The following is a 14,380-nucleotide window of genomic DNA, read 5'->3' on the forward strand; positions in this document are numbered from 1 at the left end:
AAACTGTTGATTCTATTAAATGTTTCACTATGAAGAGATACCAGACCTCGTATGTCTCCAGCGTTATTGTCCTGTCACCAGCTGGCTCAGATCTTTGTTTATAAGTAGACTTGAGATGCGCGTGCACACTTGCGCCAGGTGATAAATTTTCATAACGGCAAGGAAAGTTGTGTGAGTGCGCCACACCAGATTTTTCCATTTATAATCATTCTATGATAATGAGTTTTTATGATTGATGAATAAATAAGTGAGTAACAATTTATTGCAATTTGTAACTTCTGTAACTTCATCTTCATCCTAAAGACGAATATCCTGAAGACCAAAGACCATGTAACATGTAACATACGTAGAGTATGCAATGATTAGTATCACGAAAAACAGTACATTCTCATCAGTACCATGAAACTACCATGAAACTATCATGAAACTGCATTTCAGTCCTCGACTGGAAACGTAGAATTGACAATATTGTCAATATTGTGAAGAAAGATTTTTTTATTGGATTTGTATTAACCAAATTTTTTTATTGAAACTAATTAACCTGATGAATTTGAAATTATTGTAGTACATGCATTTTTTGGACTCAAAATAGTGTGTGAATTGAGTTATCATTTACATAACCTCTAGACTGGGTATTCCAAATTAAGGTGTGAAACAGTTTTGGGCGAATGCCTGTTGTTTTTACCTGCATTGTATCTATCGTCTATGGATAAATAAAATGAAATATCTGACTGTGTTCTCATTCATTATAGAGTTCAACAATATTTAAATTGGTTTTTTCAAAGTTTGGAATTTCAAGTATTTGTAATTATTGAAATATTTGTAATATATTACACAACTATTTGTAATTAATTTAATTTAAAACTTTTTTTTAATTTAAAAATGGTTAGTGTGTGATGAATTATGTGTTTTGAATTGTAAATTGAAGAATTTTGAAGTGATACATAACCTAACTACATTTCGACTGTTGTATAAATTAGAATTGGAACCGTTTTGGGCGTAAGTTAGCCTGTGGTACTTTTCTGTATGTTGTATGATTCTGAATGATTGAATAAATAAATCTACCTACGTTCAAAATATTCCATGTTTGCACTAAAAGTTTTTGACTGACTTATATACAATCAGAATCTGGGAATGGAATAGTGAGGAAAAAAACTCTGTTTTTCCGGTCCCAATCATTTTATAATTGAGTTGTTCTGTCATTGTTAAAACTCCAGTGTGTTCTCTAACTGATTTCGAGATTGGTTCTCCGAGACAGTCAGCCGTATTGGCTGAGAATTTTTCGTAATTTTTTGTCTTTTGCAGCTTTGATATAATAAGATTTGACAAGTTAAGAAAACACAGCATATCCTACTTATTGGACCGTGTTATCGCCTAAATTATGAATAAAAATAAAAGAAGGATTGCCTAGCATTTTATCTAGGTACCAATGTGATTTTTCCATCAAATGAATGGATGAATTGATGAATATTTACATACGAGATTACAAAAAATACCAGAACTAGACAGAATTTCTCTGTTTGTGTTTCAGTTCCAAGCAGCACTTCTGCAGAGATGGAATCTGCCGGACTTTATGTGTCCATTCTGTCCGTTTGTGCAGGTGTTGACCGTTAACGTCAGTGTGTTTACACTCACTGCCATAGCGGTCGACAGGCACCGCGCCATACTGAATCCGCTAAGGTAAATATCTAATAAATCAATCATAATCTATAATATTATAAAGGAGAGAATCGGCTTATGTACGTACGGGACAGGAAATTCACAAATGACGCATCATCACGTATGAACTAAACTCATTAGCCTAACTTGAATATTCTACATAATTATATGGATTCTCAATTTACCGAGGATGGTTATGGATATATTTTGAATCCCTCAAGAAGTCGACAGATCAAGTGTGGACCCTTGTGGAGCACGGGTTACATGCTAGTCTTGAAAAAGTTATTATGAAAGATGATGGTTTCTTGATTCAATTCGAACTGCGATGTATTAACACACTATTCTGCAGTCAATATAATGGGCCATATGAATAAAGTTGAGCATTTGCTTATACTTGTAACATATGGAGCATTTGCTTCATTTTCTATAAATAAACGTGAGCAAAACCTTTTGCTCATGCTCATCAAAAAAATAGTTTGAGCATTTCTTCAAAAGTAAAAGCTTTCGCTCAAAATTGTATGAATAAACTAGAGCATTTGCTCAGCTTTTGAAGCAAATGCTTCAAAAAATGTGAGTCTAGTCTGAAGCAGCTTATCACCTTTTGCTCATAGTGAAATGGCTCATAATTCGGGTGAGGAAGAGGAAACTATACCATATACGATCACAACCAATAGTTGGAACTATAAAACTCTTTTTAGATTCAATCATTATATATATCACCATTATTCCTACAAGAGAATAAATATAAAAAATACCTGATATAAAGATAGCCATCACAAAATAATAATGATAATAAATCATTTTATTTGTACACGGTATAACCATACAAATGAGTTGAGTATAACAAATTCTAACAATGACTAAATTAAACCACATGAACAAAGTGTTTGGCAATAGAACAAACTAATAACAAGATCCAATTATAAATTTGCATTCAACCGCGAACAATGAAAGTACCCACGTTACAATCAATAAACATTATTACTATGAATCTCTAACATTCAACAACCTCACATTAGAAGGTACAAGGTAATTCCTAATCAATAAATTAAATAGATTCCACACATTCAAATAACTGAGTAACTTAAATACATTCAACAAGTTCAGCAAAACCAATAAGTTTTATACATTCAACAAATCCACTAAACTCAAAAAGCTTAACAATTTCAGTTGACTTAACTAATTGAATTAGTTTAAACTGTAAAAACGTACGGTAACATAATGACAAGAAGCAATAAATTTACATAAAAAAGGTAAGAAGTTCAAATCTATATAAACAAGTTTTCAAGCACCATTGAAAGCTCGTTTGTTCCAGAAACAGTGAATATTGACTAGAAAACTTAAACCTATCATTTACACACAATGATAATATATATTTTGTAACTTTTTTAATTCGACGGATTAGATTATATTAGTACAAATAATTCGGCTATCAATGACTATCACTTTCCAAAAACAACTCAAGCAACATAACTTAAAACAATGATATATACTTTGTCAAAAGTAATTTGATATAGGCGAACGCAGCCAGCAACCCCGGCCCGGAAACACCGGAGCATCCCTATCCTACTATATATATATTCAAGCAGATGATAAATTACTATCTATAGCCTTATATCTTTCTTCGATAGCCTCAATACAGAACATGTAGACGTTTTTTATTTTTTCGCTATTTAGGTTTGATAATAAAACTAACACTTGATCTGAAGGACTAACAATATTTTTTATGTGTTTCATCAGATACTTGATTCTCAAATTATGATATCTTCTACAATTAATGAAAAAATGCTCCAAGCCGGAGCCACACGCCAAGCACCCATTCTCCGGATTGAGATTAGTCTTTCTACAATTATTAAAGAACAAATGCACACCAGTTATCGTTGGTATGCGCAACTGCGTAACACATCTCACTCTATTTATTGGCATTGGGACAGTCAATTGCTCTGCTATTATGAGATTTGGATTCAGTTTTGAATATCGTTGACAAGTAAGAGAACCCAGTGCGTTCTGCCTATCCACCTCTCTCAACAGCCATGAGTATTTATTCAATATAGCAGCATAAGAGTTGCTTAAATCCACCTCATCAAACCCATCGAACTCATCTAAAACCCTGGTCTTTCCACTCCAATATCCCTCAGCTGTCTCCTAATACAGTGCACCCAATTATCCCTCCTGTCATATTTAGATTGGCAAAGAACCCTGTAACATACATAAGGTATTCTTGATTCACTCATATTTAGAATTTTCAACAGCCAGTTCAACTGCCTCTCAAAAAGATACATCACAAAATAGGCATTTAAGAAGATAGAGTGTAGACGACTATAAGAAGGCTATTGATATTATAGGAATATGCCGAAGATTATTATAGCGATGACATTTTTTCATGCTATTCTTTCAAAATTCTAAATTCAACTAACCTAAAACTCTATTCATAAATTAATAGAAAACAGAGCAGACGACGCAAACACAAGCGGTGCCCCCTACTTGCATATTTAGCGCTTCCGTGACCTATAAAAACAAAGTAAGGCTACAAAAGCGAAACAGATGCTGAAAAATCTTTAAAATACGTGAGCATTTGCTCCAGAGTTAAGGAGCATGAGGTAAGAGGTATAAGGTGAAGCTTATTCATATAAAAATGAGCAAATGCTTTTGCTTCTACCTTCTGCTCATGAGCAAAACCTTATGCTCCATGCTCTTGCTCATGAGCATTTGCTCTGGTTTTATTCATATGGGCCATTGATTGCGTGTCGTTTAAGGCTTAAAACATCAAAGTAGTGTGTCAATTCATATCAATTTTTGCTGATGATGTATTGTTTTTATTGCAGTGCGCGTCCCTCTAAGTTGAGAGCCAAACTGTTTATAGCCTGCATCTGGGGGATAGCTGGATTCTTGGCAGCACCAATGGCTATTGCTCTACGAGTTAGCTATGTCGAAGAGGATGATCCAAGTGAGTACTCTATTATCTTATGGAACAATATTGTGGGCTTCCCAAAAATATAGTATTAGATTATTTAAACTGCAGAAAAAAGCTGTGAGAATAATATGTGGTCTTACTTCAAGAGGACACTGTAGGGATAGCTTCAAATTGATTGAAATTATGACACTTCCTGCTGTGTTTGTTTATCAATGTCTCAATCATGTCAAGGTGAATTATAACTCCTATGTTCAGCAGGGTATGTGTCACAACTATAATACTAGATGTAGGAATAAACTAGTCTTGAGGTTTTGCCACTATGCAAATACTCAGAAAACTTTCTATTACGTTTCTCTGAAACTTTTCAATGCCTTGCCTGAGAATATAAAAAATTACCATTAAAATTATTCACGATTAGAGTTAAACGATTTCTGTTGACGAATCCATTTCATGAAAATAATAGAAGAGTTCTATGACGTAGTTGACAATATGCTTGATTAGCAACTAGGCACTCTCATGGGTGAACTAGTCATATGATTATGTCTTATGAGTGTGTTTTACTCATATTGTTATGAAAATAAGTATATTTTTATTTTTATAATTTATTGTAATGACTTCCTGCTTGTAATAATTATGATTCAATCTATCATTGACATTTGTAATGCAATATTGATGTTCTCAATTAGCTGCTGCAATAAAGTATTTTGACTTTGACTATCTATTACTCTATACTGAATCAGTCTCATTCATTAATTTATTTATTTCATTATTCAGAATTACACAACTCCTAGAAGAGTACCACAGGCTTTAGCCCAAAACAGTTCCAATCTAATTCATTCAACACACACAATATTTAAAATATACCACTCATAGTTTGACACAGCTACATTAGAATCATTGCAATTAAGGCTGTGCAAAGGCTAAAAATAAACTTTCTACTCGTGATATTTTTCAAAGTTTTTCGATTTGTATATCATCAAGCTATCAAAATGAAAAAGTTTTCTCAAGAGAACATTTTTTTCTATCATTACTTTTTGAGATATGAGCGCCTGAAGTTTGAGTTTTTGGGACAGAACATTTCAAATTCGGTAAGATATAAATCCATGAGATTTAGAGGATTCTTCATGATATTGTTGATCTAGTAAAACAAAAATTTTCTAAAAATATCAATTTTTGAAAAAGTTATTCAATTTACCAAAAATAACTCAACAAAAAGTTATTTTTGGTTATTTTTAGTAAATTGAATAGCTATCTTAAAAATATTTCCAGAAAATTTTTGTTTTACTAGATCAACAATACCATGAAGAATCTATCCTCTAAATATCATGGATTTATCTCTAACCGAATTTGAAATGTTCGGTCCCAAAAATTTAAACTTCAGGACAAAAATTAGTTTAAAAATTTAAACTAATCACCTTCTTCTTGTACTCCTTCTTCTCCTTCTACATCACCTTCTTCATCTCCTTCTTCATCACCTTATTCTTCTTCTTCTTCTACACCTCCTTCCACATCACCTTCTTAATCACCTTCTTCATGTACTCCTTCTTCTCCTTCTACATCACCTTCTTCATCTCCTTCTTCATCACCTTATTCTTCTTCTTCTTCTACACCTCCTTCCACATCACCTTCTTAATCACCTTCTTCATGTACTCCTTCTTCTCCTTCTACATCACCTTCTTCATCTAATTTTTCTTCTCCTTTTACACCACCTTCTTCATCTCCTTCTTCATCTCCTTATTCTTCTCTTTCTACACCACCTTCTTCATCACCTTCTATATCTTCTTCTTCATCTCCTTCTACACCACCTTCTTCATCACCTTCTCCATCTCCTTCTTCATCTCCTTATTCTTCTCCTTCTTCTTCCCCTTCTACATCACCTTCTTCATCTACTTTTTTTCTCCTTCTTCACCACCCTCTTCATCTCCTTCTCTTTCTCATTCTCCTCATCAACATTTCCATCCTCATTTTCCTTCTCTATGTCCATCCTCGTTCTTCTTCTCCTCTCCCACATCTCAACGAAATAAAAATACATTATAATACTCACTGTTTATAATATCAATCAACTATTCGTAATACGTAAAAGTACTGTATCAATCAATATTCCTTGATCATATATGCCTATGTGTATCTTGTATTATTTATGACAGGGCCGTTTGCACACTGAAAGCATAAACTCATTTGAGTCAGCTGATGGCTTAAACTTAAAAATAAAACACATTATAACTAGGGATGGGTATCGATACATCGATGTTTAAAAACATCAATGTTTCAACATCAAACATCGATGTTTACTGTTCGATGTTTTTCACTTCTCGATGGTTTTACCTAGACATCGGTCATCCGATGTTTTTCCCAACTAAAAAGTAAAAACAATTCTAATTTTTTAATTTGATACAAGTTTTTTTTTTAATTTTTCAAGAGGATTATCTTGAGAGCAATAAGCAATAGTAACAGAATTACAATCATTATCTCTATCATATTTAGTGTAGTATTCTGTTTAGTGTTTTTTTGAATATAGATCACTCTTGTGAAAGATCTCGCATAAGTTTTGATTTCCTGCAGATTGCTATTTTTATTTTTCAATCAGGCTCTCTGTATTTTTATGTGAGACTGTTGGATACTCTTGAAGATTTACATTACTTCTGTGGCCCGTGTCAAGGTTAGATAGTTAGTTATTTAGAATTGAATAAGGGGTCGGATTCTTTGTTTCTTAGGAAGAAAGAGTTTTTTCTTACTACAATTATTTCCTCAACATGTGTTTAACACTAATTAATCTAGCTCTGGAAAAGAGGTCCTCGTATTGTAAGGAGTTCTATATCCATATAAAAAAACTTAATCCATTTTCATTTCCTAAAAAATCTATCAGGTATTGAATGAATACAATATGAGTATCAATGATTGCTAAAATTAGCTTAGGGTGAAATTTCAAGACCGAATTCTCAAGGATATCCGGAGAGGTTTCAGACTAAACTATGAAGATGACAAATCTAGTGAACTAGAGTTGATGTATCTTTCTAGTCACAACCTGACTTCAATTATTCGAAAGATTGTTACTTGAATACCACAAGTCCAAAATTGCTGTGATTCCAGTTAGTAACTGTTGAAATATTGGAACAATAGCTCCAGATAAAATTGTAGTCACTTTAGAAGCTCTTTTGTGCTCTACAATCTGAGATCAGGTATAGCGATGTATCTCATATTCCAGGTACACCTGACAACAATGCTCCTTGTATTGTGAAAAACACCTAATTATCAGCTTCAAGCATCAACAACATTGTCCTCACATTGATATTTCGCACAACGACATAAGTTCTTGAGATTATGTTCTATGAGAATCACCCGTAAGATACATTTCATTTCAGTATTTCCTAGTGGAGAGGCGCGCTTAAGGACAGACACCTCAAGGATCAAAATTTCAAACACATAACTTTTGACACAATGCTCAGATTTCATCGTACTAGACTTCATCCTTCTCGGTTCGTCACGGCGGTTCAAAATCATGCATAATAAGTCAAATTCGGTCGAAAAATGGAAAATTTATTGTTGAGTGTACTTAAGCCCATATTCCAATACACAGAAAATGACCAATTTCTATATTCAAAGTTGCATGTCTTGTGATATACTTCTGATAAAATTTCCAAATCTAGTGAGAATGTGAAAATTGTCCCCCTCTACCCACTCCAATAAATAATACTTTCGATTCCAAAACAATTTGGAAGTTAAGATTTTACATTTTTTTCGTATTTTTACTGTTGATCAAGAGTTTCTAAAACGAGTCTTATACATCATAGAAACTTACGATTGATTACAAATTGTAGATAAATTCATCCTCTAAGATGTCAGTTGCCTGAAATCCATCTTGAATTACTTTTCGCCATCATAGAACTGCCAAAACCGTTAATATGAGAAAAATATCTACAATTTCCGGATTTTTTTCAACAATCAAATCTCACTTTACGAGCATATTTTTTCTTGAATTGTTTACAGCAGATGAAATAGAAAATTCTATTGTATATGACAAGATCATCTAATAACTTTTATAATAAGGGGTTACCGAGATACATAGCTTTGAATATAGAAATTGGTCATTTCTTATGTATTGAATATGAATAAGTATCTACACTCAACAATAAATTTTCTATTTTTTGACCGAATTTGACTGTTGATGCATGATTTTGAACAGCCTTGGCGAGCCGAGAAGAATGAAGTGTAGTACGATGAAATCTGAGCATTATGTCAAAAGAAAATTATAAGTGTTTAAAACTTTGATCCTTGAGGTGTCCTCAAGCGTGCCTCTACTAGGAAATACTGAAATTAAGTGCATCTAACGGGTGATTCTTACCCATGAACTTATGTCATTGTGCGAAATATCAATGTGAGGACAAAGTAGATGGTGATGATGGTTGAAGCTGGAAATTAGGTGTTTTCCACAATACAAGGAGCATTGTTGTCAGGTGTACCTGGAAATCTATATGACATAGAGCACTCTACCTGATCTCAGATTGTATAGCACAAAAATACGCCTAGAGGGATTTTGAAATATACATCTAAATTGTAACAATCGGAAGATATTGTTGATTAAAAACTAAAATTCATCAAAATTGATTTTTTCTTCAAATTTTACTCATTTTTGAAAAATTATAACAAAGTACTCTTCGGAGATAGAGAGTTCCGAGTGATCTCATTTTTTCAGAATTATATAATCTGGGAGAGATTTGGCAGAAATAGCTGAAAGCTGGAAAATGAGCCGAAATTACGAGGTTTTTGGGCTATCCTGTATCTAGCACAAGGAAATCTTGCATGAAGAAATTGGTTCTGGACTTCTCTTATGTACCCAAATAATATATTGAAAAATCATAAATACAATATAAATTGCATGCACACCCCCTTTTTTATGTCTATATTGACTGGACTAATAGTATCATCCATAAAAACGTAGGGCAATAAACGATGTTTAAAAACATCGATGTTCAAAAACATCGATGTTTACTGTTCGATGTTTTTCACTTATCGATGTTAGGATGAAAAAAACATCGATGTTCAAAACATCGATGTTTTGTCTTTCGATACCCATCCCTAATTATAACAAACGCGACATAACTTGATTTAATCCAGTTTAAATTCATTTCTGGTTTAAACTGCCACTGTGCAAACGGCAATAACTCTGTCTCATTGTTTCAATCAATTGGGTCAAAAATAATAGATTGGGTCAATACATACGATTGGGTCGTAATTTGGTCTTTTATGTCAAAAATAAAGGCAGTCATTCTATTCAATCAAACAATAATTAATGTCTCTCTTAATTTTCAGTCGGCAGAGTGCGTCTGAAACCGTTCTGCCGCAACATGACCTTCAGTGAGAGGCAGATGATGGTATACAGAGTGGTGCTTGTGTTCGTGCAATACTTCACTCCGCTCTGCGTCATCTCATTTGTCTACTCGCGGATGGCCCTGAGGCTGTGGGGGTCACGTGCCCCGGGCAACGCGCAAGACAGCAGGGATGCCAACCTCATGAAGAACAAGAAGAAGGTCGGTGCATGATTCAATCATTAGAATTACCTCCATTTTTTTATATTTCTATACGTTACCTATTTCTTGAGCTATAGTTAGGTCCACGTTATTATGGCAGTGGGGAAAGATAGGAGAACAACGTTGCCGATCATATGTATCTTTACTTTTAGTTGTTTACTCTCAGTTATTAAATTGCATGCGTCATTGCATGCAATTAATAGTCCACAAGACAGCTGATTTTTTTTATTGAGTTACATTGAGATACTACAGTCCAAATCAGAATCTTGGTTAAGCTTCTATCACTCATCGAAATAGCAATTAATTCACACTTCAAAAAACGCAAATAAATCATCACTTACAAATAGATATGGTATGAATTCGATTTAGAATGATATACTATGTTTGCTACAATATTTGTTGATATACTATGTACTATTCTACACTAACAGCATCTATTTTTCCAAAAAAAGAGAAATAAACAAAAATAAGTTTTTCTTCTCGTGAGATCAGCTGAATGATCTCCCACACATGCACTCGTTCACTCACTTCCATTACGGTATCGACAGACGACAAAATTTCCAGATGTTTTTCCAAGGACGTATTTATCCTTTTAATGTCCTTCAGCGAGTTATCCCAAGGTTAAGAGCTAGTGCAATCGAATTTTCATATCATAAACCTACTTTTGCTCAAATTTCGTGAGATTCGTTGAAGCCGTTTTCGAGATCCGGTCACATACAGATATATATAAACCTCGTTAATTAAACATATAAACCTCTGAGTATCTGAACATCTAAATATTTTTTTTCTTTTTTGTGTAGTTGAGAAATTGATATTGTGGTAATTATTCATATTGAATAAAAAAGACTGAGAAATTGTCAAAAAACCACTGATTTATTGATAATTAGAAAGACCGGTTTCGGTTATAACACCATTGTCAATCTCTGATAAACTGGTTTAAAGTAATAACCGAAACCGGTCTTTCTTCTTCTTCTCTAAGTACCGTCTCCATTTCGGAGGTTGGCAATCATCATGGCGATTTTTACCTTGTTCACAGCCGCTCTAAATAGATCATTGGTTGTGCAATTAAACGCTTCCCTCAGGTTTCTCAACCAAGACATTCTCCTGCGTCCCACCGAGCGCTTACCAACTATTTTACCTTGGATTATGAGGTGCAGAATCATGTACTTGGGTCCTCTCATAATGTGTCCAAGGTAAGTCAACTTTCGTATTTTAATGTCACGCACAATATCTAGTTGCTTACCCATTCTTCTGAGAACTTCTACGTTCGTGACTCTATCTGTCCACGATATACGGAGTATCCGCCGGTAGCTCCACATTTCAAATGCTTGAAGTCTGGTCTCACATTCCCTATTTAGTGTCCATGCTTCCAACCCATACAAGAGAACAGGGAACACATAGCACCTCAAGAGACGGGTCCTAACCTCAATAGACAAGTCACGAGCCGACAGAAGTGTTCTCATTTTTACAAAGGCAGCTCTGGCCTTTTCAATTCTCATTTTTATTTCTGGCATGTGACTTGCATTGCAGCTGACGCGGGTTCCCAGATAGTTATATGCCTCTACCCGTTCTATCATATCCTGTCCAGCAAAAAGGTGCTCTTGTGGAATTTCATGCTTTGTAATGACCATATACTTTGTTTTTTTGGCATTTAATGTGAGCCCATATTCCTCACTTGTCCTTATCAAATTGCTTAGCATTCTTTGCAGGTCTTCTATGCTTTCAGCCAGGAGTACAGTGTCATCTGCATAGCGGATGTTGTTGATATGGGTACCATTGATGACAATGCCCGCTGCTTCTTCTTCAAGAGCTTTTGCTAAGATATTTTCCGAGTATAATTGAACAAGAGTGGGGAGAGTACACATCCTTGACGGACTCCACGCTTTATTGCAAGTTCTCGACTAGTTTTTGATTGGACTCGAACTTCTGCTGTTTGATGGAAGTATAAATTTTTGATTATCTGAATGTCCCTAGTATCAATGCATGCTTCTTCCAAAATCTCCATCAGTGGGTTGTGACGTACTTTGTCAAATGCTTTATTGTAATCAATGAAGCATGCATAGACATTCTTATTCACATCCAGACATCGTTGAATTATCACATTATAAGCAAAGAGCGCCTCTCTTGTTCCAAATCCACTTCTGAATCCAAACTGTGTGTTTGATAGCTTCTCTTCCAGTTTCGTGTTAATTCTTTTATGAATTATTTTCAGAAATAATTTGAGAATGTGGCTCATAAGGCTGATTGTGCGGTGTTCTTCACATTTCTTTGCATTATGTTTTTTGGGAAGTGTGATAAATGTAGATTTTAGCCAATCTTCCGGAAGTTTTCCACTCTTGTAAATCATATTGAACAAATCCGTCAACTTGGCAACATGCCTCTCATCTAACAGCTGTAAAACATCTCCAGGGAGTTCATCCGGTCCCGCTGCTTTGCCCTTTTTGATATTATGGATCGCATAGACAACTTCCTCCTTCAAAATATCTGGACCCGTTGTTTCTTCTATATTTGCCATTTCCTCTCTTTCATCAGCAAACAACCTCTCTATGTACTCCTCCCACAGTTTAAGCTGTTCATCTGTGTCTATGACTATCTTACCCACATCATTCAGGAGATAATGTGTCCTCTGGTCTCTCCTCCCAGTGAGTTCACTGATCTTCTTGTGAATGTTGTGGGTATCATGCAATGCCTGTAGATGTTCCATCTCTACACACTTCTGTCTTAACCACTGTTCCTTGGCCTGCCTGCACTCATACCGGTCTTTCTAATTATCAATAAATCAGTGGTTTTTTGACAATTTCTTAGTCTTTTTTATTCAATCCAAATATATAAACATCCTAACATAGAAACAGAAATTGCTCGTTTAGTAGTATAGGATATAGTATGAAAACAGTGAATAAAGAGAGATTATATCAAGGATACCTGTATGGAACATGTACATAACTTGCATTACTATTTATACATATCAGGCTGAATCAACTTCCACGAAGGAATAGAAACACGAATAACATATTTTATGTAGAAGGAAATAGGGTAGCTGAAACAGTAAATACCCAGATAGACACGGAAAATGGTTCAAAGCAAGCCGGAGATAGTTTTGAGTGCATTGAAAGCCTTCTTTGATTCCTGAAGCGTTAACTTTCCCCTCCAATATTATTTTCACACCGCTCTGCCAGCCCAGCAATGTTTGTTCCATAGAGACTAGCAGATCATAGAGTAACCAACCATAAGAGCACAGAGCATGAAGAGTATAGAGAGGTACATAAGAGCCTGGAGAGCCATATGAGAGCATAAAGATGCTGTATGAGAGATGAACGATTCGTTGATAATTTAGCTACTTTAAGTAGAGCTTTGAGTAGACAAGTACTCAAGCATAACAACGTTTGAAGTTTTGATTTGATTTTAAAGTTGGTGAATCATGAAAATTGGTGACAAGACAGAGAGGGTGAAGTGTTTCTTTTGATGTGAAATGGTTGAATACCATGTGCAAACTAGAACTTTGTTACATGAATTGATCTGAAGTTTTGATCTGTTTCATTTAAAGTCCATGTTGTTTTAGAGAGGATTTACTGTGTTATTCATTCTCTTCTTAAGATGGAACATGGTTTATTGATGGTAGATTCTATTGATTGAACATGGTCATTGATGAATTGAAATCATAGAATTAATTTGGTGGCATTTCTTGAGAATGACTCTCAATCAAGTTTTTTCTTACAGATACCTTGAAAAGTGACCATTTCTGCATTGATTGCTGGCCACAAAGAATCACTTTTCCGCTCTAGTGCGCAAAGTATTACTTTGCATACTCCTGATTTGCAGCATGACAAAGCAAAATAGTTAGTAGGTTATATGGAGCACCAGTGCAGGAAAATCAAAATTAAGTTGGTAACACTGACTTTGGTATAGTGAGGTTCACGTTATAATGGCAGTGGAGAACAGCGTTGCCTATTTATTATGTGCCTTGATTATAGTCATTTCAATGCTTACATGAGATAAACCCCCTTCAAGCAGTCAGATCAATTTCCAATTGAATCACCAATCATTATAATTTTATTATTATTATTATTATTCAATTGTAAATAAATTAAGGTTTTTATAAATAATAAAATTACACAGAAAAACATTTGATGGATTTCAGGGAATTTTACCCATAATTACCCACTTTTCATATACAATGGTAACTGTAGGAAAAATTTAATGTGAAATACGTGCACAGAGTTCCTCTGCTGCACTCAAGAAACCATTCCGCCCTCGCCTACGGCTCGTGCGTAAATGTTTC

The 14,380-nt window shown here is 34.6% G+C and overlaps 1 protein-coding gene across 4 annotated transcripts in view; it reads left to right on the plus strand.

The window, feature by feature from the left end:
- The window catches only part of LOC111054880 (RYamide receptor), a 247,579-nt gene that overhangs the window by 191,762 nt on the left and 41,437 nt on the right, over positions 1-14,380 (plus strand). For all 4 annotated transcript variants that reach the window (XM_039438312.1, XM_039438313.1, XM_039438314.1 and 1 more), the window contains 3 exons: positions 1,532-1,680; positions 4,485-4,606; positions 9,884-10,101. In XM_039438312.1, coding sequence (XP_039294246.1) covers positions 1,532-1,680; positions 4,485-4,606; positions 9,884-10,101 — 489 coding nt within the window. The remainder of the gene's footprint in view (positions 1-1,531; positions 1,681-4,484; positions 4,607-9,883; positions 10,102-14,380) is intronic.

This window comes from Nilaparvata lugens, chromosome 11 (genome assembly GCF_014356525.2).
Source record: "Nilaparvata lugens isolate BPH chromosome 11, ASM1435652v1, whole genome shotgun sequence".
NCBI lineage: Eukaryota > Metazoa > Arthropoda > Insecta > Hemiptera > Delphacidae > Nilaparvata > Nilaparvata lugens.